Genomic DNA, 23,247 nt, shown 5'->3' with positions numbered 1-23,247 from the left:
TTTTCCTCTTTGCAGTTTACGGTCCCTCATGAGCTGGGCTTCAACAAACTTGGCTAATGTAATTGCGACTGGTCGATTAAGTTGGTCCATTTATTTACTGACAACTAGTCATTCTGGGCACAGTGTGAGTTGTACTGTAATTGCATCTGTGGATTTTCTTTCTTGATTCTTCCCCTTCTCCCTCTTGTTTCTCAGGCTGAAATAAATTCTTTATAACGATGTGTGAACACAAAAGACCACTATAACATCCTTGTTTGTTATACATTTGTGTATATAGAATTTCTGTTGGTGTGATCAGAGGAAAATGTGGAACAGGTACTGAAAGCCATTGAGTTATTTTTAAGATTTATTTTTTTGAAGTATAGTTGATTTACAATATTGTGTTAATTTCTGCTGTACAGCAAAGTGATTCTGCTAATCCCAAACTCCCAATCCTTCCCTCTCCCACCTCTCCTCCCCTTCGGCAACCACAAGTCTGCTCTTTATGTCTGTGAGTCTGTTTCTGTTTCGTAGATAAGTTCACTTGTGTCATATTTTAGATTCCACATATGAGTGACATCATATGTTATTTGTGAAAGCCATTGAGTTTTTAGTGTTTTCTGGGAATGATTAGGATGCCAACATGACTTTTTTCATTGGAGACTTTTAAAGTGGAAAGTGGTACTAGTAAATCATCCTTGCCAGGGAAAGGGGAACACAGGATGGAAAGTGTTGAAGTTGAGGTGTTTGTGGGAAGGAACTGTGGTTACTCAACGTATGAAGCAATTATAGTGAGGATTTATAGGGTAGAAGGACCACAACTTCATTCGATGCTCTGTTGAGAGATGCTACATTCTGTGTCTGATATTTCCTCCACCCCTTGGACAGAATGGGGGGCTCCTCATGTTCTGCTCCAAACCTTTGATTCTGTTCTAGTTGAAAAGAACATGATTTGACAAACTTTCAGGATCTACATTTCTGGCATAAAATAATGGCCAGGGAATTCCCCAGTGGTCCAGTTGTTAGGACTCAGCACTTTCACTGCTGTGGCCCTGGTTGGATCCCTGGTTGGGGAACTACGATCCTGTAAGCCACATGGTGAAGCCAAAAAATAAAATAAAAAAATACAGTAAATCCCCTACATATGAACCTTCAAGTTGTGAGCTTTCAAAGATGCGAACGTGCATCTGGTTCCAGCAAGGAACCAGAACCTGTGCCATCAACGTCAGGCGTGAGTGAAATTGCAGCTTGCCCTCCGTCTCCTATTGCTGACAATCCTTCAGCTCTACCATCTCCCACCTCCTCTCCTTCCTCCAGTCAGTAACTCTTCTTGCCTGTTAACTCGATGCCAGCCCCTGTATGCCAGCTGTTGTACTGGACTACTGTACTTTTCAAGGTACTGTACTGTAAGATTAAAAACATTTTCTTTATTTTTTGTGTTTGTTTTTTATGTATTATTTGTGTGATAAGTATTATAAAAGTATTATAGTACAGTACTATACAGCTGATTGTGTTAGTTGGGTACCTAGGCTAACTTTGTTGGATTTAAGAACAAATTGGATTTACGGATGCGCTCTTGGAAAGGAACTCGTTTGTATGTAGAGGACTTACTCTAATCAACTTGTCTTGAACGGAAATTACTCTTCCTGTGGAGGACTGAAGCCCCAAGTACATCCTTGACGATATGCCATATTCAGTACTTGGTCCCATCACAGCCTTGGTCTGGGATACAGCCTTTGCAAGGGGGAACAAAGACACAAACTCCTCCATGGCTCTGTGTGAACCCAGTATAGCCAAGGAGGAGATGATGAAGATTTTTCAGGAAAGGGGCAGTGCTCCCTCTGTGGTGTGAAAGTGTGGGCCACAGACCAGTGTTATGCACCCTGCTCTTGGGCTGAGGGTCTGATTTAGCGTCTCCTTGGGGGACAGTCCCCAGTCACCTGCATTAATGCCCCATAAGTTCAGAGATGAATGTTCATAACAGTGTTTCCTCTTCCTCTGGGTTTTTCCAAGAATGTTTGTTGAGAGCATTCACTCTTGACTTGTGTCTGTTGTTTCTATTTTGTATCCAGCCCATTGATGTTGGAAGCTCAGGGAGACAAATGGGTCACTCCTTGTTCTCTTGTAAACAGACAGACAGGATGCCGGTGAGTGCCTTTCTTGCCAACATGTATGCTTTTAGGTTCTCCCACATGGGCATAACACACACACACACACACACACACACACACACACACAGACACATCTATTTTTAATATAAATCACCCATAACTGTTGACTGCCTCATCTTTAGACTTCCTAGAAAAGACACAGTAATTGATTCACAATGCAACTTGAAGTGGGTTCTGAAAGCTTTCTTGAAAACAAATAGCTGATACTTACTAAGTGCTTACTGCACTAACGGTTTCACATTTAAGGCAGATAATAACCTTGTGAGTACATACGGTTATTAGTCTCACTTTACAGATGAGGAAACCAAGGCACAGAGAGGTTAAGTGACTTGTCCAATGTCTCACAAAGAGCAAGTGGTAGAGCTCAGGTTTCAACCTGGGCCCACTAACTAGCCTCCAAAGTTCATCCTCTTAACCACTATACTGTAACGACTAGCCAGAGAGAAAACAACTAACTTTTCAATATTCAGTTATTTATTTATTACAAGGAAAATTTAGAAAATGAGTGTCTATGTGCTTGTAGTTCAGATAACCAACATTTTGTTGGATTTTCACTTCCCTCTGGACTGAGTGGATTAACCTTCTATACCCTATGGCTTAGCTTTTAGGACTAGCGTTTAGTAGAGCCAAATTCTATAATATGGTTTCTTCCTGGTTTCTTACATTTGATTGCTCAGAATTGTCCTGTTTCAGTTCACATTTGCTAATAGATTTTTTTGGGGGGGATAAGGATCTTGCTGTCCTTGTATAAAATAGATTTTGGAAAGAAAGGACCCAATGGAGATTAGGAGTAGGCAAAATTTTGTGTGTTTGACTGGTAGCATATGTATTGATGATAACTCTAGTTACAGTTTTGTTTTATTTTATTTAATTTATTTATTTTCTTTCCTGGCTAAAGAGCCAGAGCTTCTGAACTGAATTGTCTGGTAATTCTTACCTCTTACTTTTTTTGGTTCTTTCCCTAGCTATCCTATTCAGGAAGACCACGGTCTTGGGACTCTGCAGTGCCGTGTGGAAGGCAACTACATTGGTCTGTTTGAGAAGTAACAGAATTTTAAAGTCTTTCTCTGTGTTGGAAAAAAACGATTTCAAGAATTGGTTCTCCTAAAAGGGAACCCTCCTGCACTGTTGGTGGGAGTGTAAATTGGTACAGCCACTATGAAGAACAGCATGGAGGTTCCTTAAAAAACTAAAAATAGAATTACCATATGACCCAGCAATCCCACTACTAGGCATATACCCTGAGAAAACCATAATTCAAAAAGAGTCATGTACCACAATGTTCATTGCAGCACTATTTACAATAGCCAGGACATGGAAGCAACCTAAATGCCCATCAACAGACGAATGGATAAAGAAGATGTGGCACATATATGCAATGGAATATTACTCAGCCATAAAAATGAACGAAATTGAGTTATTTGTAGTGAGTTGGATGGACCTAGAGTCTGTCATACAGAGTGAAGTAAGTTAGAAAGAGAAAAACAAATACCGTATGCTAACGCATGTATATGTAATCTAAAAAAGACGGTACTGGTGAACCTAGTGGCAGGGCAGGAATAAGGACACAGACGTAGAGAATGGACTTGAGGACACAGGGGTGAAGTGGAAGCTGGGACAAAGTGAGAGAGTGGCATGGACATATATACACTACCAAATGTAAAATAAATAGCTAGTGGGAAGCTGCTGCATAGCACAGGAGATCAGCTCAATGCTTTGTGATGACCTAGAGGGGTGGGATACGGAGGGTGGGAGGGAGGCTCAAGTGGGAGGGGATACGGGGATATATGTATACATATAGCTGATTCACTTTGTTATACAGCAGAAACTAACACAACATTGTAAAGCAATTATACTCTAATAAAGATGAAAAAAAAAAAGAATTGGTTCTCCTGAGGATGATAGTAATAACTGCCATTTGCTGAGAACTCCCTGAGAGACACTACATGAAGCAACTTAAATATAAACTAAATTAATCCTCATGTATAAACCTGGAGGCTGGTGGAATTGTTTTTGCTTTACAGGTGAGAAAGTTGGACCTAGTAACCAGTGGAGCAGGATTTATCATGCTTGGTCTAACTCCAAGCCTGCTCTTACCTGCTCTGTGCTTCTACATTTATCCTTTTATGGTTAGAAGTCACCATCACAGATGGTGTGAGTCTGGAACGTGTTTATTTTGGGCACTGTTAAAGAAATTAAGGTGTGGGTAGTACCTTGGTGATCGCCAGAGTCCTTGGGTTTATGGTAGCAGTGACCTGGTCCAGGCAGTTTGTGCAGGTTCCTGTATTAATGTCTCTTTCTTTTTGTTACAGGCTCCCAGAATGTTAGTTTCTCAGTATTTAACAAAGGAAAGTAAGTAACTGGGAGGAAGCAAATTTATCTTTATCTTACACTATCTACTCTTTTGTCTTGCTTAGCTTCTTTAACCTTTTATAATGGAAAATTTTAAATGTACCCAAATAGAGTAGTGTAATAAAACCCCACATATCCACTTGATTTTTTTTTTTACCTGGGTGAATATAATTGTGTCCTATGCACTCATCCTGAAGCAATGTAAATGTTTCAGTGTGATAATGGTACAGAATTTGGGGAATTACTTCTTAAATAATTTCATAATACTGGAAATTTAAAACAGTACAGTTCCATAAAATGCTTTGTATCATTCCAGGAAATGCCTTCTTCAAGATGGAAAGCGTCCAAATTTCATAGCGCTTTGGAGAGATCAATTAGGATTCTGGATTTCTGCTTGCCTTACCTCATGCTCTGACACTATGTACTTTGTCAGTGTTTTCCTGAAAAGGGCATTGTCTAGCTGATATTAATTTCATTGTGAAGATAGTGACACAGCCCAAAGTAGAGAGATTTGCTCTTTGTCTCTCTCTGTCGCTGTCTCTCTTTTAGGAAAGACTAAAACTAATATCTATTGAGTATCTTCCACAGGCCAGCTCCATACCAGGTCCTTTCACATTCATTATTCCATTTAACGCTAGTCACACTCTGTAAAGTAAGTATTATTATTCCCATATAATTTTCTAGATCAGAAAACAAACTTTGCCCCATTCGTATTCTCTAGTCATCAAAGGGAGCTGGTATCTGAACAGCTTTAAAGATCACTAAAGTTAGTGATCTTCCTTTCAGGCAATCAATTTAAAAAATGTAATCCCAGATGCAGTTTTCATCCAAAACACAATTTTGTCTTTTTGAAGGTCAATGGTACACAAGGATGCATGGCTGGTCAGTGCTAAGCAGGACCTTTTCTTGTACCAGACGTATTCAGGTACCATTTCCCTTCATTGTGTATTTCTCACCCCTCCCCTCACTCGGCTCTGGATCTTGAACCCTCCGTCCCTTCTTTCTGGCCATTTCTCTATGACCATTAACACCTGAAGCTGTCCCTGAAGTCATGGATAGCCCTTTGGTTTTGTATGAGAATAGGTTGCTTGTGTGAGTGTCCACTTTCGTTGCTATATTAAAAGAGGCTTGATCATAGATTTTTATACAAAGTCTAGGGATATAGACAATAAAAGAAAGGGGAGTCATCCTTGTTTTATGTTCTAAAAAAGTAACAGAAAAGAGATGGCACTGAAAAATCTAAAGCACATCTTTGCAGTTATTTTAACGTCTCATCTCTGAGCATTCATTCAACAATTTATGACTTGCTGATACAGATGCTAAGTTTGTGTATTCCTATCTGATGAGTAAATCTTCATACAAAAAAAATCTGAAAACTGGAAACTTGCATGAAATCATGAACTCAGTCCAGTAGTAGAAAGCTGGCTACTAAATATGAGTGCTAGATTCTCAGCTTGAATACAGTCCCAGAACCACTTTAAAAATGTCTGTGAGGTTAGCTCAGATTCCAGAGGCAGCAGAGTCTACCTTTGCCAAAAGTGCAAGAAATTTCCTAAGTCATGGGGCCAATGCCATTCACTCTCTAGGTAGCCTACCTCTGTCAAAGCTGAATTTTGACCCTTGGTTTTATTTTGAAGTGGTAACCATTCATAATTAGCCTCTTTGTACCTTCAGTTTATCAGAGAACACGATTACTCATTCCCCTTGCGGGGATGAAACTTAGAACTCTCAGAGTTTGATCATAGGAGGGGGAAGGATCAGAAAAAGTTAAATTCTTGGGGATTTGTGGCATATGACAGTGTAACTCATTCTTTTGCTTAGAGCGAATTGCAGACTCATATGGGTAAATTGAGACCTTGCCTGGTGCATCCAGAGTTGATTCCTCCATAAAGTGTAACCTACTGTTCTGTGATGTGTAAACAGAGTCCTTGAGGTCAGGAGACAGAGTTCCTAAGAAAGCATCATGGTACGCAGGGACTTTTGCTGATAGCATGAGTGACTGCATTTCCCATTCCTTTCAAATATTGATCCTGTATAATATATATTATTATCCATATTGTTATATGTGAATCCTTTTCTTATTATATGCACTTTTAAATGACTATTACTAGAAAAAATTACAACTGTTGCTGGTCTTAGAAAGTTAAAGTAAGAAATAAATTATGGATAGCTTCTATGATTATATTATTATCTGGCTCACATCCTGGTTTATATCTGGAAGCTTACTTTTTTTTCCCTCTTGCAGAAATACTATCTGTGTTTCCAGAAACTGGGAGCCTTGGGGGAAGAACAGACATCACAATTACAGGGGACTTCTTTGACAATCCTGCCCAGGTTACCATTGCAGGTAACTAAGTTGAAATGGCTGAGAAGAGTTCATAGATTTAAATGCCATAGGAGATTATGTATCTCTTACGGCCTGGAGAGGATGGGGGGAAGCAATATTTGCCTCTTCCGACTCATCATGGGACCCTGTTCTGAGGTCTTTGACCTGTGTTTGAGGCTGCAGGGGTTGGGGGGTGTTTTGGTCCTGCAGCTTGGCAAACATGTAACAGAAATAGGGTGTCCTGCTTCAGACACACACACAACTCATGGGCAAGTCCCTCAGGTGTCCCCATCTCGGGAGGGAAGAGAAGGAAAAGCACAGCTGCGTCTTCACAAAGGTCTACTCCTTCTAAAAGGCGGCCCCTCTCCCTCCCCTTAGCTCTGTCTGAATAAGTAAGAATGGGCAGGCTTTTGCTATGCAGATTCTTCTGGAGTGCCCCCTTAGCAAACCCTTTCGTGGAGAACATGTCTAGAACCTTTTGTTCTGCCTAGTGGGATGCTCCTCTAGTTGGTGACACCAAGGATGCAGGAAAATGTCCTCACACTCTCCTGTCAGTTCCTCTCCCCAGCTCAATTCATCTCCAGTGAACGACATGGCAAGGCATTTTCTTCCTGATTATTGTGAGCAGCCCCGTGTTCCACTGCTCTGCACTCCCCCTTTCTTGCCTCCTTCCATTGAGGTGACAACTTTCTCTCTACTCTCCACTTCTGGCCCTTTGCCTTGGAACAGGAGCCTGTCTACCTCAGTGTGGTCCTCTGTCCTGCCACATCTATATCTCCATTGATATTGACATCTGTATCTAATTTAAATGTTCCCCTCAGGCATCCTGTGTGATATTAGACATGTGTCTCCCAGGAGGATTGAGTGCACCACCGGAGCTCCAGGTAAAGGTGCAAAACTCTCTGCTCCTCAGGCAGGTAAGGAAGTCTCCACGGCTGGTCTATGATATGTGGTCAGTCTCAGCTGTTTGACTGGCTGCTCAGTGAGTCCTGGGTCCTGAGTCAGAGCTTTCATTTCAGAGAGGCTCTTAGCTTTACTCAGATGCTTAGCAACACCCTGCACTCCTAGCCCCAGCCAGCAGAATGACCAATGCGGTTCAGTGGAAACCATGATCCAGGAAGCCTAACTGCCATCAAGATGTTGCTATAGTGACTGGTGGAAACCCCTGAGCCGCCCCTCCATCCTCTGGGTCAGTTGCCCTCCTGCCCACTATTTAAGAAGACAGAGCTTCAGACCATGTCTTCTATGTTCATAGGACAGCTTTAGACGAGGCGGAGGGTGGGGTACAATGGGGTGCATTTAAATGTTGTTTCTTCTCCCCTGTGGGCACTGTCTGCTACTCTGAAAAGTAGAGATGTATTGTGATGGGGCCACTAGGTTACCCCTGAAGTGGGCAGAAATGGAGGGGGCAAGGGGACAGGTTCCACCTGGCCTTCTGTGTTTGTTTAAACCTTCTACTCCACGGCTGCAGACTGCAAGTGCACCGCGGGAGCACTCTTCTGGAAAGCGTTAGAACAGAAGCTCAGGCTTAGTTAGGGACGAAGGGCAGTTGGCGTGTTGGGCAGCCTGAATCACAGGCTGCCAGTTGGGAGCCCTATGTGCCCCGCAAGGGCTGTCTTCAGTGTTAATCCACAGGCAGGGAGCTCATCTGAATCTCATCAGGGGAGAAACCTTTCTAAAGAAAGGCCATTCAGGTGTGAAAACACATGCAAAGCTTTAGCTGGGAATTCTCCAGGTTCCCGATCTGCGGTTTTTACTCAGGGAAAGCTCCCATCCAAGGAAACAAAACTACTGTATGAAGCAAGTAATGGAGAGAATGCGTTTCCAGAGTCAGGAAAGAGGGCGCCTACTGGCGTTGCGGTAGAGGAATTTCCTGAACACAGCTTTTCTTGATGGTTGATAACGTCCTTTCTGAAGCGCTTTTGAAATTTCTTCCGTGGAAGTGTGATGGGGCGGGGCGGGCGCGCAGCTGTTAGCAGGTGAGCATTATCGCGAGACCTTAATGCGAGACCATTAGTGCGAGGCAGTGAGAGGTCTGGTCTTGCCAGCGGCGGGTCTCGTGGTGGTCCGTGGGGCAGAGCGCGGTGAGAGGCGGTTCTCGGCATTGTCCCTGGGGCCCTCCAGGCCCTGTGGCCTCGGGCCGGTGGGTGAGCTGGGGGGCCCCGGGGCAGGCTGAGGACTGTGTCCGGCAGGGTTCCAGAGCCCTCGCCTCGGCCGCGCGCTGGCCGGGCCCAGGCCTTGAGGCGGCAGCGAACCTCTCCCCTCTCCCCACCTCTGTGACCTAATGACAGTGGCAGTCTCCAGGGGTCCCAGTCTGAGGACCCCGGCCCCCGTTTGGGCAGCCTTAGGAGCCTGAGGGCCGGCTGGGTCCTGGGCGTCTGGCTCCCTCAGTGGTGATGGCTGGGCGGGGTCTGGGGACCTGGCCCTGAGGGTGCCGCCAGCTGAGAGCTGCCTCGTCAGCCGGGCTGGGTGCTGGACGAACCCTTCTGGTAACCAGCCCGCCAAAGGGCCCCCTCCTCCTAGCCCGGGCTTGGACCTTGGAGGGAGAAGGTTGAGCCTTGGGACCTTGCCCTTTCTTGTCAGAACAAAGAATAACATTTGTTTGGTAGAGATGTACAGGAACATCGTTACTTGACCGTGACCTGACTTCAAGAACAAAGGATCTGACACCAAGTAGTTTGCAATAAATAACCGCGCCCCTCCCTCACCTTTCCTATAAAAGGGCTTTGCCGAAGGCTTTCGGGGAGTTTGGGTTTTTTTTTTTTTAAGGCATGAGCCACCCCTCTCCTTGCAAGGCCCTGCAATAAACCTTCCTCTGCTCCAGACTCCGAAGTTTTGGTATTGTTTGGCCTCACTGTGTTGGGCACACGGACTTGTGTTCGTAAGAGAAGGACAAAGGATCATGTACTGCAGTGGTTCTCAATGGCCTGCAGGGGGCACTTGGAAATGTTTGGTCCTTACACCTGGGATGGTGGTGCTACTGCCCTCTAGTGGGTAGAGGCTGGAAGTGCTGCTAAACATCCTTCAATGCACAGGACAGCCCTCACAACGGAGTTACCCAGCCCCAAATATCAATACTGCTGAGGTTAAGAAACCTCAAATAGTATGTTAAAATATGCTCTTATTTTTATGCTCATTCCTTATCTGTTTTCCCTTCTTAGGATTTAACAAGGAATAACAGTAGTTTAAAATAATAATAACTACCCTAGCTATCCTTTATTGAGTACTTACTATATTTCAGGCTCTTTGTGTATATATTTTAAACTCCCTTAGTCTTTTCCCCCCCAGAATTGTCAAACTGACTTTATTTCTCTCCCCAGCTTTACTGTGATATAATTGACATATAGCTCAGCTCCCTTAGTCTTTAGTGCAGTATCTCTGTTTACTATTGGCCCCATTTTGATGAAGGAGAAAACGAAGGCATGAAGCAATTGGCTCAAAGCTACACATCGACTAAGTGGCAGAGCTGGACTCTGAACGCACCCATGTGTGATTCCAGAGCTTTTACCCTCACCCCAATTAGTAGCCAATATTGATTGCACATATGCCTTCGGTCTCAGGGTTTGTTTAATATAAAACACAAATGAATAAGTACGACATCATTTAGAATGTTATGTAATAGCAGCCTGTCACGTGATTTGCTCCATGGCTACAAATTGAGGCCATGACCTGTGAAAAATTTAAGGATTGCCAAATTTCTGGGACCCAGGGTTTTAGGGAATAGAATTCCCAAGCTGAACTGAACATTAAAAGAGACTGAAGTCCAGTCCTGGCTTCACGAGCCTTCATTTGCTCTTTCACATTTTCTCGTATCCAGACACTCCCATTAAAAAGAGCTCCTTCGTCTTTTCTGGTCCTCTGAGAATATTTCCCCTTACCGCTCCTTGTCAAGTCTCTCTTTCCAAGAGCTTAAATCCTACATCAAGCAGTAGTTTCCACTTTCTAGAACATTTGTATTATCTATAGAACATCTCACATGGCTACTCCATCTGTGTCTCAGTTGACTCACCTTCTAGATAGTTCTGGATCATCTTCACTCTGTAATCTGTAGTAAAGCAGTTCCCCTGCTTGGGGGAGAAATGCCCTCTGATGTTTATGAGGCTTACATGTCTTACAGGCAATCGAGGGCTTCTCTTTGAAGTTGGAGACGCGGCTGAGGGCTTTGACCTGACAGAAGCCACCCCTGGGTACAGATGGCAGATTGTCCCTAATGCCAGCTCTCCGTTTGGATTTTGGTCAAAGCAAGGGCAACCTTTCAGGTATGTTGTAGGAAAAGTGGGGGTCCATATCACAAGTGTCTCTACTGGCCTAGGTGAGGCTAGGAGACAGGTAAGTAAGCAATGAGATTTCCAGGAGAAAATTTAAAATATCTACTAATTCAACAGCAACAAAGTTTGACCGCTGTTCTCAGCTGGTGTTGGTTATGCTTGTGGACCACAGGCCCTTTATGGGTACACACTAAATCTTGATCAATAGGTAAAATTTATATTTTCTACAGCTTAGTTTGAACTCTGTTTTGGGGAGGACTATTCATCAGAACATTGAGCCGGGTAGTCTAGGAAGCTTGGTAGAGAGCAGGGCAAAACTTGCCGCAGGAATGTGGTTAAGAGGTGAAACTAATATCTGGATGATACTAAAGAAAGACTCGAGAATTTGCCCTTTGGGCATATGAGGGAGCAGAGGCTGGGCAGCCAACAGTTCTGTGGGAACAATTATCCAGTGCCAAAGGTCAACCAGATGGCTGGTATAATAGCAGGGGAAACTCCAGTGGGCTCTGGAGACATTGTTTTATGTAGTGGTGACTGCAGTGTGATAAAGTTTTTCCTGCTTGGTTTAGTTTTGTCTTTTTAATCACTTCAAGGATGTGGCCAAAATTTCTCAGATTTTAATGTGGGCTTAAAAATATAGAAAGTTAGAGAATTGTGGAGACACAGTGTGCTCTAAGGTGTGGATTCAGGTGACTGAATCCTTTAGGTGTGATGGATCTCTTCTCCTTTTGAAACTCTTCTCAGAGAGGTTGGTCATGACTCCTGAGTGTGAATTCCAGCCAACCTGTGACCTCTTTCAAGGATTTGGCCATTTTATTGAACTTTTTCTTTCTTTCTTTTTTTCTTTTTGGCCGTGCCGCACGTATGAGGGATCTTAGTTCCCCAGTCAGGGACTGAACCCGTGCCCCCCTGCAGTGGAAGCACGGAGTCTTAACCACTGGACTGCCAGAGAAGTCCCTTGGCTATTTAAAACTTCAATTCAATTATGAAATGGAAGGCTTTGTTCTCTGTTCAGGGAATTTCAGACATTGAAAAAACCAAGTAGGGAAGGAAATCTGAACAGAGTAGAGTTTCTGTTGTCTTGGAAGCCATACTAATTAGATATCTAACCACCAGTATACATGGTTTTAAAGTGGCTATATATATATATATATATATATATATATATATGTACCACGCGCTAACCGATTGCGCCACTGGAGCTCCTATATATATATATATATATATATATATATTTTGTAGCACCTAGTACTGCGTCTTTGTCATAGTTTTTGAGGCTCATCAATAATGTTCAAAGGAAAACCTTTCAGCTATATTCAGTGTGTGCAGGAGTGTCAAGGAGAGTCAGGCCACCTCAAAAGACAAAAGAACATTTGGACTGTCTGGTATGACCTGTAGGGTATGTGTCTCTAATTGCCATTTCGAGGAGCCACAAACCAGACAGTAACTCTTTCCATTCTTTCTGCCATTCGTTTCTATAAAATTCAAAATTTTTAAATGAAAAAACTGAAATATTTATTGATTGAAAAATTATGATAACGATGGACCTTTACATAGTTACTTTCAAAACTATTAACAGAAAAGATTCTTGGTATTCTTGGTATCTAGACCAAATCAGCGCAAACTCTGATTGGTGATCTCTCTTTATTTGTAATAATGAGAATAATATTTACTATTGATTGAGTTCCTACCATGCACCAGGCTCTGCACTGGCTGTGTTAGGTGAGTTATCTCAGCTAAGCCTCCAGGCAAACCTACGCTGCGACTACGACTTTCCCAAAGACGACAGGACTGCTCAGGGAGTTGTGCCAGTGCAAAGAGATGGGCTGAGATACTGAGCCAGGCAAGCACCACAGGAAAAACTGCATCCAGAGGGCTTTGGCCAAATACATGACACAAGAGCCAAGTGTTTCCTCCTCATTACCATAAAGACAAACAAGGTCCAAGGGCACCATTTTTTGGGTCGGTGATTCCGGACTTGGTTGCCCTCACTTCTTTCTCTGTGTTCCTCTGCTTTCCAGAGCGCGGCTCAGTGGGTTCTTTGTGGCCCCAGAGACAAATAATTACACTTTCTGGATCCAGGCTGACAACCAGGCTTCCCTGTATTTCAGTCAGTCGGAGGACCCGAGGACCAAGGTATACACCTCCATCTCGTTTTCCTTCTTCTGGTCCCCAGTCCTTAACTCCTGAAAAAAAACAAATAATCACAATGAAAGCTCTCATGTTCTACTGATAGTTGTAACATGCCATTAAGCAACCAGAGATTTTTAACGTTTTGTTTTTTTGTGTGTGGGGGGTTTATTTTTTTATTAAAGTTTTTTTAAAAAATTGAGATATAATTGACATGATTTTAATTGTTGAAAAAGGGCTTGGCTGAATGTGTTGGCATGTTTATTGAGGTCTTACTGTAAGCTGGGCATTATGCTACAGCTGTTATACACCTTGTTTCTAACCTTCACAGCATCTTGTGAGCTATGTCTCTTTATCTCTGTTTTCCAGATAAGGGCAATGAGGCTTAGAAGGATTGTATGGCCAATCCAGGGCCACTGGGATAATAAGAGTCATATTAAGAATTCAAACCAAGATTTGTCTGACTCCAAAACTTGCATCTTTACCACTAATTCTGGGTAGGGATGTAGTTAGTTTTATGCAGGAAATTTCTGATCAGCTTTGAAGGATAAGAAAAAGTGTTTTAACAAACAGCCTAAATTAACTAGTGCCATTGACAAAGAAACACAGTATTTCATCTCAAATGATGAATATACTTCTATGAAATTGCTTTGGTAGTTGGCTAGAGAAACATCATAGATTTTGATGCAGTCAAGTAACATTTAGGTTTCTCAGAGGACTTCATACAACTTTACCCACAGCATCATGTAAAGCTAGGGTTTCAGGTTGTCTGTTTCAGCTCTGAACATGGACCATCCAGCCTCATCTGAATACTATGTAATTGAGAAAGAGAGAGAGAAGAACGGCTGGAGAAACATACACAGGCACAGGTCCTAACTTGTTGGAAAAGGCAGACCAGCCCCCAAATCCCTGTTAAGTAGCTGTCTAGACACTTGCTGTTTGAAAAAGAGAGACCCAGAAGCTTCATAGTGCTGGTCCTGATGTGTTGCTTGGGGTGCAGGTGAAAGTGGCCTCCATCACAGTGGGCACTGCTGACTGGTTTGACTCCTGGGAGCAGAATGGGAGTGAAGAGACCTGGCAACAGAAGAGCCCCAAGCTGGAGCTGCTCGGGGGAGCTAGGTACTACCTGGAAGCAGAGCATCGAGGGAGAGCCCCCAGCAGCGGGCTGAGAATTGGTGTCCAGATCCATAACACCTGGCTGAATCCCGAGGTGGTCAGCACGTACCTCCGGGAGAAGCATCAGATCCAAGCCCGGGCCCAGAGACTTCCGGAAATCCAGGTCTCCGTGTCTTCCCTGTCCCATGGGGTTAGGTTCAGGGGGTGAACTCTGCAATGAATATAGTCCCGCCTAGTGGAAGGATCGCTGGCTGGGAGCCAGGAGACTTGAGCCGTGGTGCTAACTCTGCTGCCAAAGAGATAGGGTATCCATCCAATAGGCTTGAGAGGACTTTACAAAAAATGCAAAGTCTTGTTGTTGAGATGCCCTGATTTATGGACTTAGTTTCAGGAATTTAAGTTCCTGGTAAATCTTCCTTTGGAAACATATTCCCCAGAGAGGAGATAAGGTCATCCTAACACCCACACCCATGTATGCATGCCTGTGAGCGTACACATACGAGATTTCATAGCTTTTTGACCCATTCGGGTCCTATTTCCCTGTAGTGTGTTTTCTAAGTCTGCTTTGTAAGGGTCAGGGCCTTTGGGTCTCTTGGTTGTGCCCCATATTTTGGTTGAACAAGTTTGGTGTGCTTTCTTTTTTTAAATTGAAATATAGTTGATTTACCATGTTGTGTTTGGTGTACTTTTTGTTGTCCACTTTTTGGTGTACAAGGGTGACTCAATATGGACTGTGCCTCTTAAAGCTTACGGTGTAATAGTAAAACATGCAGATAAAGAACCACAGAACAAAGGAGAAAACAAGTAATATAAGATGATGGGTGTCACCCCATTACAAGAGTGTGATGTGCCCAGCAGGGAATGCAGTGGAAGCAAAGCAGCGGCTGAATCAGCCTCTGAGAGGGTGTGACACGCATGGGGCTGCTTCTCCCTCCCAGGCCACCCCTGGGAGGGAGCTCGGTGAGAAGGGCTGAGAGTGGGCCCTTCAGTGGTGACATTTAGGTGTCACATTCTAAAGAGAAGGAGGGGGGCAGGCATCAATGGGGAGATAGACATGTATATTCTTCCAAGAAAAGTTTTCATTACATGATGACACTTGTGTTCTCCAGATAGTTCTAGAAGATAGTGAGTTTAACAATTGAAATTGTAATAAAAAGGAAATAGCAAGCCAGGGAGGTGTGTCCTGTGTTTCTAGGTTGTCTCCCTGGTTCAATGAGCACATGTTCTTTAATCCCGTCCCTCTTGACTTTTCAGATGCTGATGGTGTCTGGCACAGGGAACTTCTTCCTTACCTGGGACAATGTCTCTAGCCAGCCAATCCCTGCAAATGCCACGGCCCATCAGGTGGGAACCTTCTTCACTTAAGCAGAGGTGGGGGAAGTAAAGGTGGTCTTTCTGCTCATGGTAGGAACTCCTGGTTGTTTTTCTTTCTTTCTTTTTTTGGCCACACTGTGTGGCTTGTGGGATCTTAGTTCCCCCGTCAGGGATCGAACCTGGGCCCTCGGCTGTGAGAGTGCCGAGTCCTAACCACTAGACCTCCAGGGAATTCCCTGTTTTTCTTTTTAACAGATTCAAACAGCCCTTGAGGAGTTACTTGCAGTTAAATGCAAACTGGAACCCCTTTCAGCGAACATCCTACTCCGGCTGGGATTCGAACAAGGTATGATCTCTGGTTTGACAAATTCCGACCCTCTTTTTTCCTCCTTGTCTTCTTTCTTTCTTTCTCTTCTTTTTTTTCTGTCAAAGGGGAACAATCTTCATTTCCTCTCCCAGGTGACTCTGTTAAGAGTCAAATGAAAATATGGCAACTGGATTCAGACACTGAGTGCTTGGGAGGGAGCTGTTTGGTGTGGGAATCAGAGAAAGAAAAGGCATCCCTCCCGAGCTGTCAGGTGGAGCAGAGTTAGAAACCAAGGGTGCTGGGGAGCTGGAATGAGGACCTGTGTCTCATGCCGTACAGTGGGAAGCGGGCAACAGACATAGCAGGGAAACAGCAAAACAGTGCAAATCTTGTTTAATTCAAATTGCGTCTCAAGTAAAGGAATTATACATAAGACAGTAATCTAACAAATTCTAAAAATGTGAGGGTATGTTTTAAAAATACTAAGGTGAACTAAGTTACAGTCAACACTCTTTACCTGCTTGCTTCTCAATAGTTTTTCTGTGTCATGGTATACATAGAAAAGGGTAATAGATTTTCGATGCTGTAGGGCAGACACAATGGGTTTCTCATATCTGGAGCCTTCAATCTGGGGGGTGGGCCGACCACTTTGAGCCCTGCCCAGCTTGCTCAAGGGCTGAGGGGTCAATGTCATGACGAACCCATAACCCATTCCCTGCAGACATGTTGGGAAACTCTATTTAACATTTACACCCATCTTCCTATTTTGTTCGAAATGCATCCAGGCCTAGAAAGTTCCAGCTCTGATGGGCACCTCACCAGTGGGACAGAGCCCTTCTGTGGGAGGTTCAGCTTCCATCAGCCTCGACACCTTGTCCTGACACCCCCGGCTGCCCAGAAGGGCAACCGGCTAGATCAGTACACACATGTAAGTAGCAGCCTTCGTGCTTGCAGGCGAGGTGGGTAGGGAGGGATTGGAATTATTCTGTGGGGTTGAGCCTGGAGAAGCACAAGAGAGTGATTGCTGTGCCTCGCAGGGCTTTTCGGGCTGAGGTGCTTGGTTTCAGGGGTGAACAGACACCTCTGGTCCTCCCATTAGGTAGTTGCTGCATGGAAATGCCTTTCTATTAGCTGAGACCTATAGAAGTTTTTCTACGCTGTAGTAGTTTCTTTGCTCTCCAGGTATGAGCGCCGATTCTACAGTCAGACTCTGGTTTTGAATTCTGACTCTATACCCTGCATGCCCTCCATGTCTTACTTTAGTTTACTCATCTGTGAAATGGGTAATAATGAGGTTTGCCTTTCAGGATTTAGGTGAAGAGTATATGAGATAATCCAGTAAAGTGCTTGGGCAGTGATTAGGACTCATTTAAGGATAGTTTTTATTATTTATCATAGTTATTGTTATTGATGGATGGACTGACACATTCCTTCAATACCCCTTATATCTTTGTGTCAATAGCTCTGCTGTCCTTCATAAAAAAGTGCAGCTTACTTGCCCTTTGGGAACCAGAGTGAACCTTCTTGGGGTGGCTGAACTCATGGTAGTGGTTTCAAGTCCTTTCCTAGTTGAATGGCAGTGGGAGCCAGGACTAAACGGTTCAGGACAGGGCACTGCCCGACTTCCAGCCTTTCTTCTACAGCACAGGCTCCCAACGCTGGGTGGTGGGGATTTTGCCCCATGGGGAGAATTGGCAGTGCGTGGAGACATTTTTGGTCACCAAAACTGGGGAAGTGTTTGTAGCATCCAGCGGGTAGGTTCTAGGAATGTTGCTAAACGTCCTACAATGCACTGGGCAGTCCCCCTCACAGAAAAGCATTATCTAGTCCCAAATGTCAGTAACACCGCAGTTGAAAAATCCTGCCATGTAATTTTACTTAACTCAGAGTTAGAAGCCAAGGATGCTGGTGAATTAGGGTTAAGGAGTGAGGTTCAGAGAGGTACAGTGACTTGCTCAAGGTTGCACAGGTATCTGGGTCACAACAGGGGGTTTCTATTGATAATTGAGATGCTCTAAAATCCTCATGGCCGTGCACAGTGTTAGGCATTGGATAACTCTCTGTTGGATGAATAACAATTTGCTCTAAGCTATTTGTCTCTCCAGCTAGACCGGTAAGCTCCAGGAGGGCAGGAGCGGGCTGGCTGTCTCTCTGAGCACAAGGCAGGTTCTAGGGAGTGGATTGTCCTTGATAAACATTGCTTGAATTGCTGCTTCTTAGTGACAGAGCTGAAGGACTTGTTTGGTGTCTCTAGCTGTGCCTTGCATACAAAGGCCACGTGAACACGATCCTGACGGTGACAGTGTCCTTCACAATTGGCTTTCAAAACACTGTTAAGAAGAACGTCACCTGTGACTGGAGTCTCGCGGGGGCCAGCCCTAACAGGTAGCTCATCTGCGGGCACATGTGGTGGGAATTCTGCCAGCTGGGATGATTAGCTTTCCTGGGGACAGTGGCCCACGGGAGGTACTAACTGTCTCTGATATTGGGGACTTGGATACTAACTTCAGCTCTGAACACATTTTATTTGGCAAAGAAGTTTGATTTAAGAGCAGTTAGTTGTTATGAATCTAATACTCCCCAGAAGGAGTCTGACTTTTCTCATAGGGATAGAATCATAGACCACCATATTTGGAAGAGATTTTAGGGAACATTCCTTGACGTTACAGATGAGAAAAATTGGCGCCCGGAGAATTTGTGATTCACCAAAATTCATTCAGCGAGTGAACAAAGATGCTGGAATATAATTCAGCATCCTGATCTCTTGATTCAGCTCTGTTTCCACATCTCTTAAGGGTTTTGTAAGTGTTTTTAAACTTAAATGAGTCTGGAAATGTCCAGAGTATTAATCTTCCCTGACAGTAGAGCCTAACAGGTGATCTGCTTAAGACACATAATCATATTGTAGTTTGAAAGTACTGCTGACATTGTTATGAATGGATGGTGGACTTAAGCGTGATTCACTCGTGTTGCATCCCAGCCAAGCTGAGCCCATCTCGGATGGGATGCTTGTACCGCGGCAGCCACGATGGATTGGGTCTCCTGGCTGCATGGTCCTCAGGCCCAGGCTCTCAGGAGAGAGAACTGCGGTGCTCACAGGAGGCCTGTTTCTGCTCTGCGCTTGTTTTCAGCTGGCAGTTCGCCTGCACCGACCTCTGGAAGGCGTGTGTGCTTCACTCCGTGCATCTCCAGCCACCTCCCGCGAACTCCCCGGTGCTGGTTCATCAGGTTGATCTCCTCCCTTTGTCTCCGGAGATGGGCGTGTTCTATGTGGATGAGATTATTATTGCAGACACAAACCTAACAGGTGATAATCAAATCCACTCTCCTCCATGGACCTGTCCGTCAAATGCCGTCTTCGAACTTTGCTGGAGGGGCTGCTTTTCTTTTAATGGTGAGAGAACATATGATTCTCCATCTTTCCTGCCTCGATCCTGGAGAGAAGATGGAGTTGGAATTCTGTGTCCTTGGCCCCTATATCTCTCTAACTAGTTCCTTTTTTTCCCCCCTATTTATTCCAATGCTTGCTCTTGCTTTGGGTGTCTGTGATCTTACCCCAATTTTACCATTTTCTTGCTGAGGGGCCTTGGTTTTCTCATCCATAAAATGGGCTTAATGAGGGCCCTACCCCATTGGATTACTATGAAGAATAACTGAAGTATAGTGTAAAGCACTCATCATGGGTCCTGACTAGTAAGTGCTCAATAAGTGTAATCAATTATTAGTACTATTATCATTACTGTTGTTAGGCCAGCAGGATTTCTCCACCTCTCCATCTGTGAATATCTGTCATACAAAGTGCTGTAAGGAACACAGCAATATCTGGCCCTGTAAATGGGCCACAAGTCTGATTTACAGCCCTTAGGACTGACTCGGTGGGAGTTGGAGGGTCACCGCATCCACATGAGAACAACCTCGTCTTTCCTTCTCCCCATCTGGTTCCCCTCACACATCACTCAGAGCTCAGGCCTGGCCCCTCTCTGCACAGAGTCCCTTGACCTCTCTTGGGTGCAGTGCTCTCACCTGGCTTTGCTTGTCTTAAGGGCAAGGTGCTCATCAGGGGTTCTCCTGAGGCCACGTGTGACGCACACCCTGGGGACAGAAGCCCAGACAGATGGTGTGGTTTGCTCTCAGGGCCTCCAGGCTTCCAACTTTGTTCCCTCTCTCTTTTCTGTCAAATCCCTTGTGACTCTGGGGCTCGGCTTCCCTGCTTCTCATAGCTTCTCTGTTTTTCTCTCTCCAAGGAGAAAAGTATGGAACAGGCATTTGCATTCTGATTTTCAGGTGTGCAACTTTTTAATCTTTTGCCTGGAAGTTGTAGAGCTGGGGGCAGGGGAGCGTGGAGGTGGGGGTTGGGGGTAGGAGAACTCTCTTTCAGCCCTGAAAATACATCATCTTTGATACTCTTCAGAATTCCATCTCTTATCTGTTTCAGTGATGTGAGTGTTTTGGGGGTATCTGGGTCAGAATGCGTCATTGCTTATTTCAAACTCTGTTTGTGTTCTGACACGCAGAAAATAATATTCAAATGGTGTGCTGGGGTAACCGTCTGAGTTTCTTGGTGCCCAAGACAACTGGCTGGGGCCTTTGGTGACCCCAAGTGCTACCCAGATTCCCAGAGCACTGAGGGCATCATTACAGCGTGCTCTTGAACCCACTGACTGGACTGGGAAACTCAGGACTGGATAATAGGTGTCGTTTCCCTTTATCCTCCCCAAACCCTCAAAGCCCAGGATCCAGAATCCTTTCTCACTGCCATCACCGCTTTGCCACCAAATGCTCCAGTATCTGGAGCCATGTAAGGGTGAGGTAGGAGGGGAACAGGGAGGCAGAGACAAGAAAGATGGGAGATGGCTTGGGTAAAACCATCTATTTCCCACTGTCTAGTCATCCTGCTGGCCGCAAGTTTCCTATGAGTATTATTTAATGGTAACATAAACACTACAAAATCGGGCTCCATATTCATAGTTAATTGTCTGACATTTATCTGATCAGCTTAACACTTGGTTATATTCTCCCACCGAATGTCCTCTATGAAAGTTCTTTTCATCTAGTGGTAGCTACCAAATATTTCTCATTTAATTCTCAGAACCCCATGAGATGGTCCTATGATCCCCGCTCAACAGACGAGGAAACCAAAGCTGACAGGATACTATGTGTCTTGCCTCAAATCAGCTGGGATGTGGGGGAGATTGGAACCCAGAGATGGTTGACACCAGAGCCAAACCTTCAATGACTCCATACTCAACTGAGCAAATAAACTTTTATTGAGCCCTTACTCTGTGCCTGGTGTTGTGTTCAGCATTGGGCCTGCAAAGACTGCCTCGATTGTACAGACTTGGAAAAGAAGCTGCCTTTACATGGTGCCTGGTAGGAGGGAAAGAGGATATTAAACTATATTTGCTGGTCATTTAAACCTGCCATCTCACTAAACTCTCCCTGCCATGCAGACTGATATCTGTCACGAGTCCTACTTTATCAATGAGAAAACAGTCATACAGAGGTTATAGTGATTAGCCAAATAGTAACCCAATAGAAGTGGAAAATAAGGATTTGAGCACTGGTCCATCTTAAAGCTTGCACTCTCTCTGCACACATGTTGACGCCATGCTGCGGATAAAACTCAAGTACCTCTAGTATGTGCTTTGTGTGTCCATTGTTCCCAAGGGGGATCAGCTTGTGTTCCTGGAGCTGCCAGGCTTTGGGAAGAAAAGGAGGAAAGGGGGCAGTCCGCACTGCCATAGATGAGCTGTGTGTGTGTGTGTGGCGGTGTCGTGGTGGGAACCTCCAATGATACAGGCAGTGATGCTTGGCTGACTTGGGGCTTATTGAACTTTGCTGTGGAATTAGTCATCGTCTCCTTATGCCATGACCTTGCATTTTCCTTTCGCAACTAAATTCCTACTTCCTCTTCCTGGCAGCAGGTAGGTAGGAATCTCTGCTTTAAGTGTATGCTGGGATGTGAGTAACTCAGCCTCTCCAGCGGGGACCTGCCACACAGCAGGTTTTCCACCTTGATTTACTTGATAATGATTGGATCATTGGTCTCTAGTTTCTCAGGCTGCCTCTGGAACAGCTCGCCCTGGCGGGAATCTGCTGGAATTGCTCTCTGTGGTGGGGTCCCCTCCCGTCTACAGTGTGACCTCCTGGTTGGCAGGGTGTGGCTTGGAGCTCCCGCTCATCACTGCAAGGTAGGGAACCATCTTTGCTCACCTATCCCTGCTTAAAATTGTTAACTGCCCTCCGAAGACACAGAGGTGAGACTTTTTATCAGGAAAAGCTACCTGCCGTGTTGCTCAAAGCAATAGTTCTCAGTCTTAAGAATGCCGTATCAGACTTACCTGGAGGTTGTGTTAAAGCACAAATTGCTGGCCCCTAACCACACCATCATAGTTCAGCAGGTTTGGGGCAGGACCTGATAGTTTGCATTTCTAATGAGTTCCCAGGCAATGCTGATTCTATTGATCTGGGGACCACATTTTGAGAACTAGTTCCTAGTGAATTTGTTTACAGGTAGTTTTTTTTTTAATGCTTTTCAGAGGTTCACATTACCACTGTTTGAGAGGAAAACCTTGTTCCTCTCCTTCCATTCCCCATATATTAATCTTATTGGAATCATTTGAGGCCAAAGGAAATAGTCAAAGGAACAAAACCAGCCAGTTCTAAGAGCTCACCACCAGATGGCACTAGAGCCCCATAAGCATTGGTTTTTCAATAATCAAACCTCTCTGGCCACAGTTTACAAAGCAGTAACTAAGAATCAGGCTCCTCCAAGCTCCTGGAACACATGTACGCTGTAATTTGTTCTTTTAAATTTTCACTAAAATCCCAGTAGGATGGGAAGAATTGAGGTGCCCTGTCTTTAAAATTTCTTTTTTCCTCCCATCTCTTTCTAACATGTTTCAAAATGAGTTCTCCTACTTATACTATGCTTTGGACAGTGTGTGAAAAGTAGGCAAAGAAACCTTGAATCTGTGCTCCATTTTCCTTGACTTAGTGTTTCATAGGCCACTGGGCAGGACAGACACAGAAATCATCAATAGAATGAAGGAGGGAAAGAGCTTCAATGGTGGAGAGAGAGCTGTCAGATTAGCCAGCCCGTGGTCCTGTGCTCCAAACCTACTGAATTATGTAGTTATTAACTCTGAAATGATGGGGTATAATTTAGGTCCACACTTAGAGGGGTTCTCACAACCTCCTTTTCTTTTCCTTTTTTTTTTTGCCGCGTGGCATTTGGGATCTTAGTTCCCCGACCAGGGATCAAACCCGTGCCCCCTACTGTGG

The 23,247-nt window shown here is 44.5% G+C and overlaps 1 protein-coding gene across 7 annotated transcripts in view; it reads left to right on the top strand.

The window, feature by feature from the left end:
• The window catches only part of PKHD1 (PKHD1 ciliary IPT domain containing fibrocystin/polyductin), a 456,842-nt gene that overhangs the window by 16,124 nt on the left and 417,471 nt on the right, over positions 1-23,247 (top strand). For all 7 annotated transcript variants that reach the window (XM_057555319.1, XM_057555317.1, XM_057555318.1 and 4 more), the window contains exons 8-22: positions 2,052-2,126; positions 3,116-3,180; positions 4,463-4,502; positions 5,357-5,427; positions 6,748-6,849; positions 7,650-7,745; positions 10,946-11,087; positions 13,118-13,232; positions 14,227-14,505; positions 15,597-15,686; positions 15,912-16,002; positions 16,749-16,891; positions 18,218-18,348; positions 19,095-19,270; positions 22,016-22,154. In XM_057555319.1, the coding sequence (XP_057411302.1) occupies positions 2,052-2,126; positions 3,116-3,180; positions 4,463-4,502; positions 5,357-5,427; positions 6,748-6,849; positions 7,650-7,745; positions 10,946-11,087; positions 13,118-13,232; positions 14,227-14,505; positions 15,597-15,686; positions 15,912-16,002; positions 16,749-16,891; positions 18,218-18,348; positions 19,095-19,270; positions 22,016-22,154 (1,755 nt within the window). The remainder of the gene's footprint in view (positions 1-2,051; positions 2,127-3,115; positions 3,181-4,462; positions 4,503-5,356; positions 5,428-6,747; positions 6,850-7,649; positions 7,746-10,945; positions 11,088-13,117; positions 13,233-14,226; positions 14,506-15,596; positions 15,687-15,911; positions 16,003-16,748; positions 16,892-18,217; positions 18,349-19,094; positions 19,271-22,015; positions 22,155-23,247) is intronic.

The sequence above is a fragment of the Balaenoptera acutorostrata genome, chromosome 10 (genome assembly GCF_949987535.1).
Source record: "Balaenoptera acutorostrata chromosome 10, mBalAcu1.1, whole genome shotgun sequence".
In the NCBI taxonomy this organism is placed as follows: domain Eukaryota; kingdom Metazoa; phylum Chordata; class Mammalia; order Artiodactyla; family Balaenopteridae; genus Balaenoptera; species Balaenoptera acutorostrata.
The sequence above is the reverse complement of the archived record's forward strand: the minus strand, read 5'-3'. Positions and strand labels throughout refer to the sequence as shown.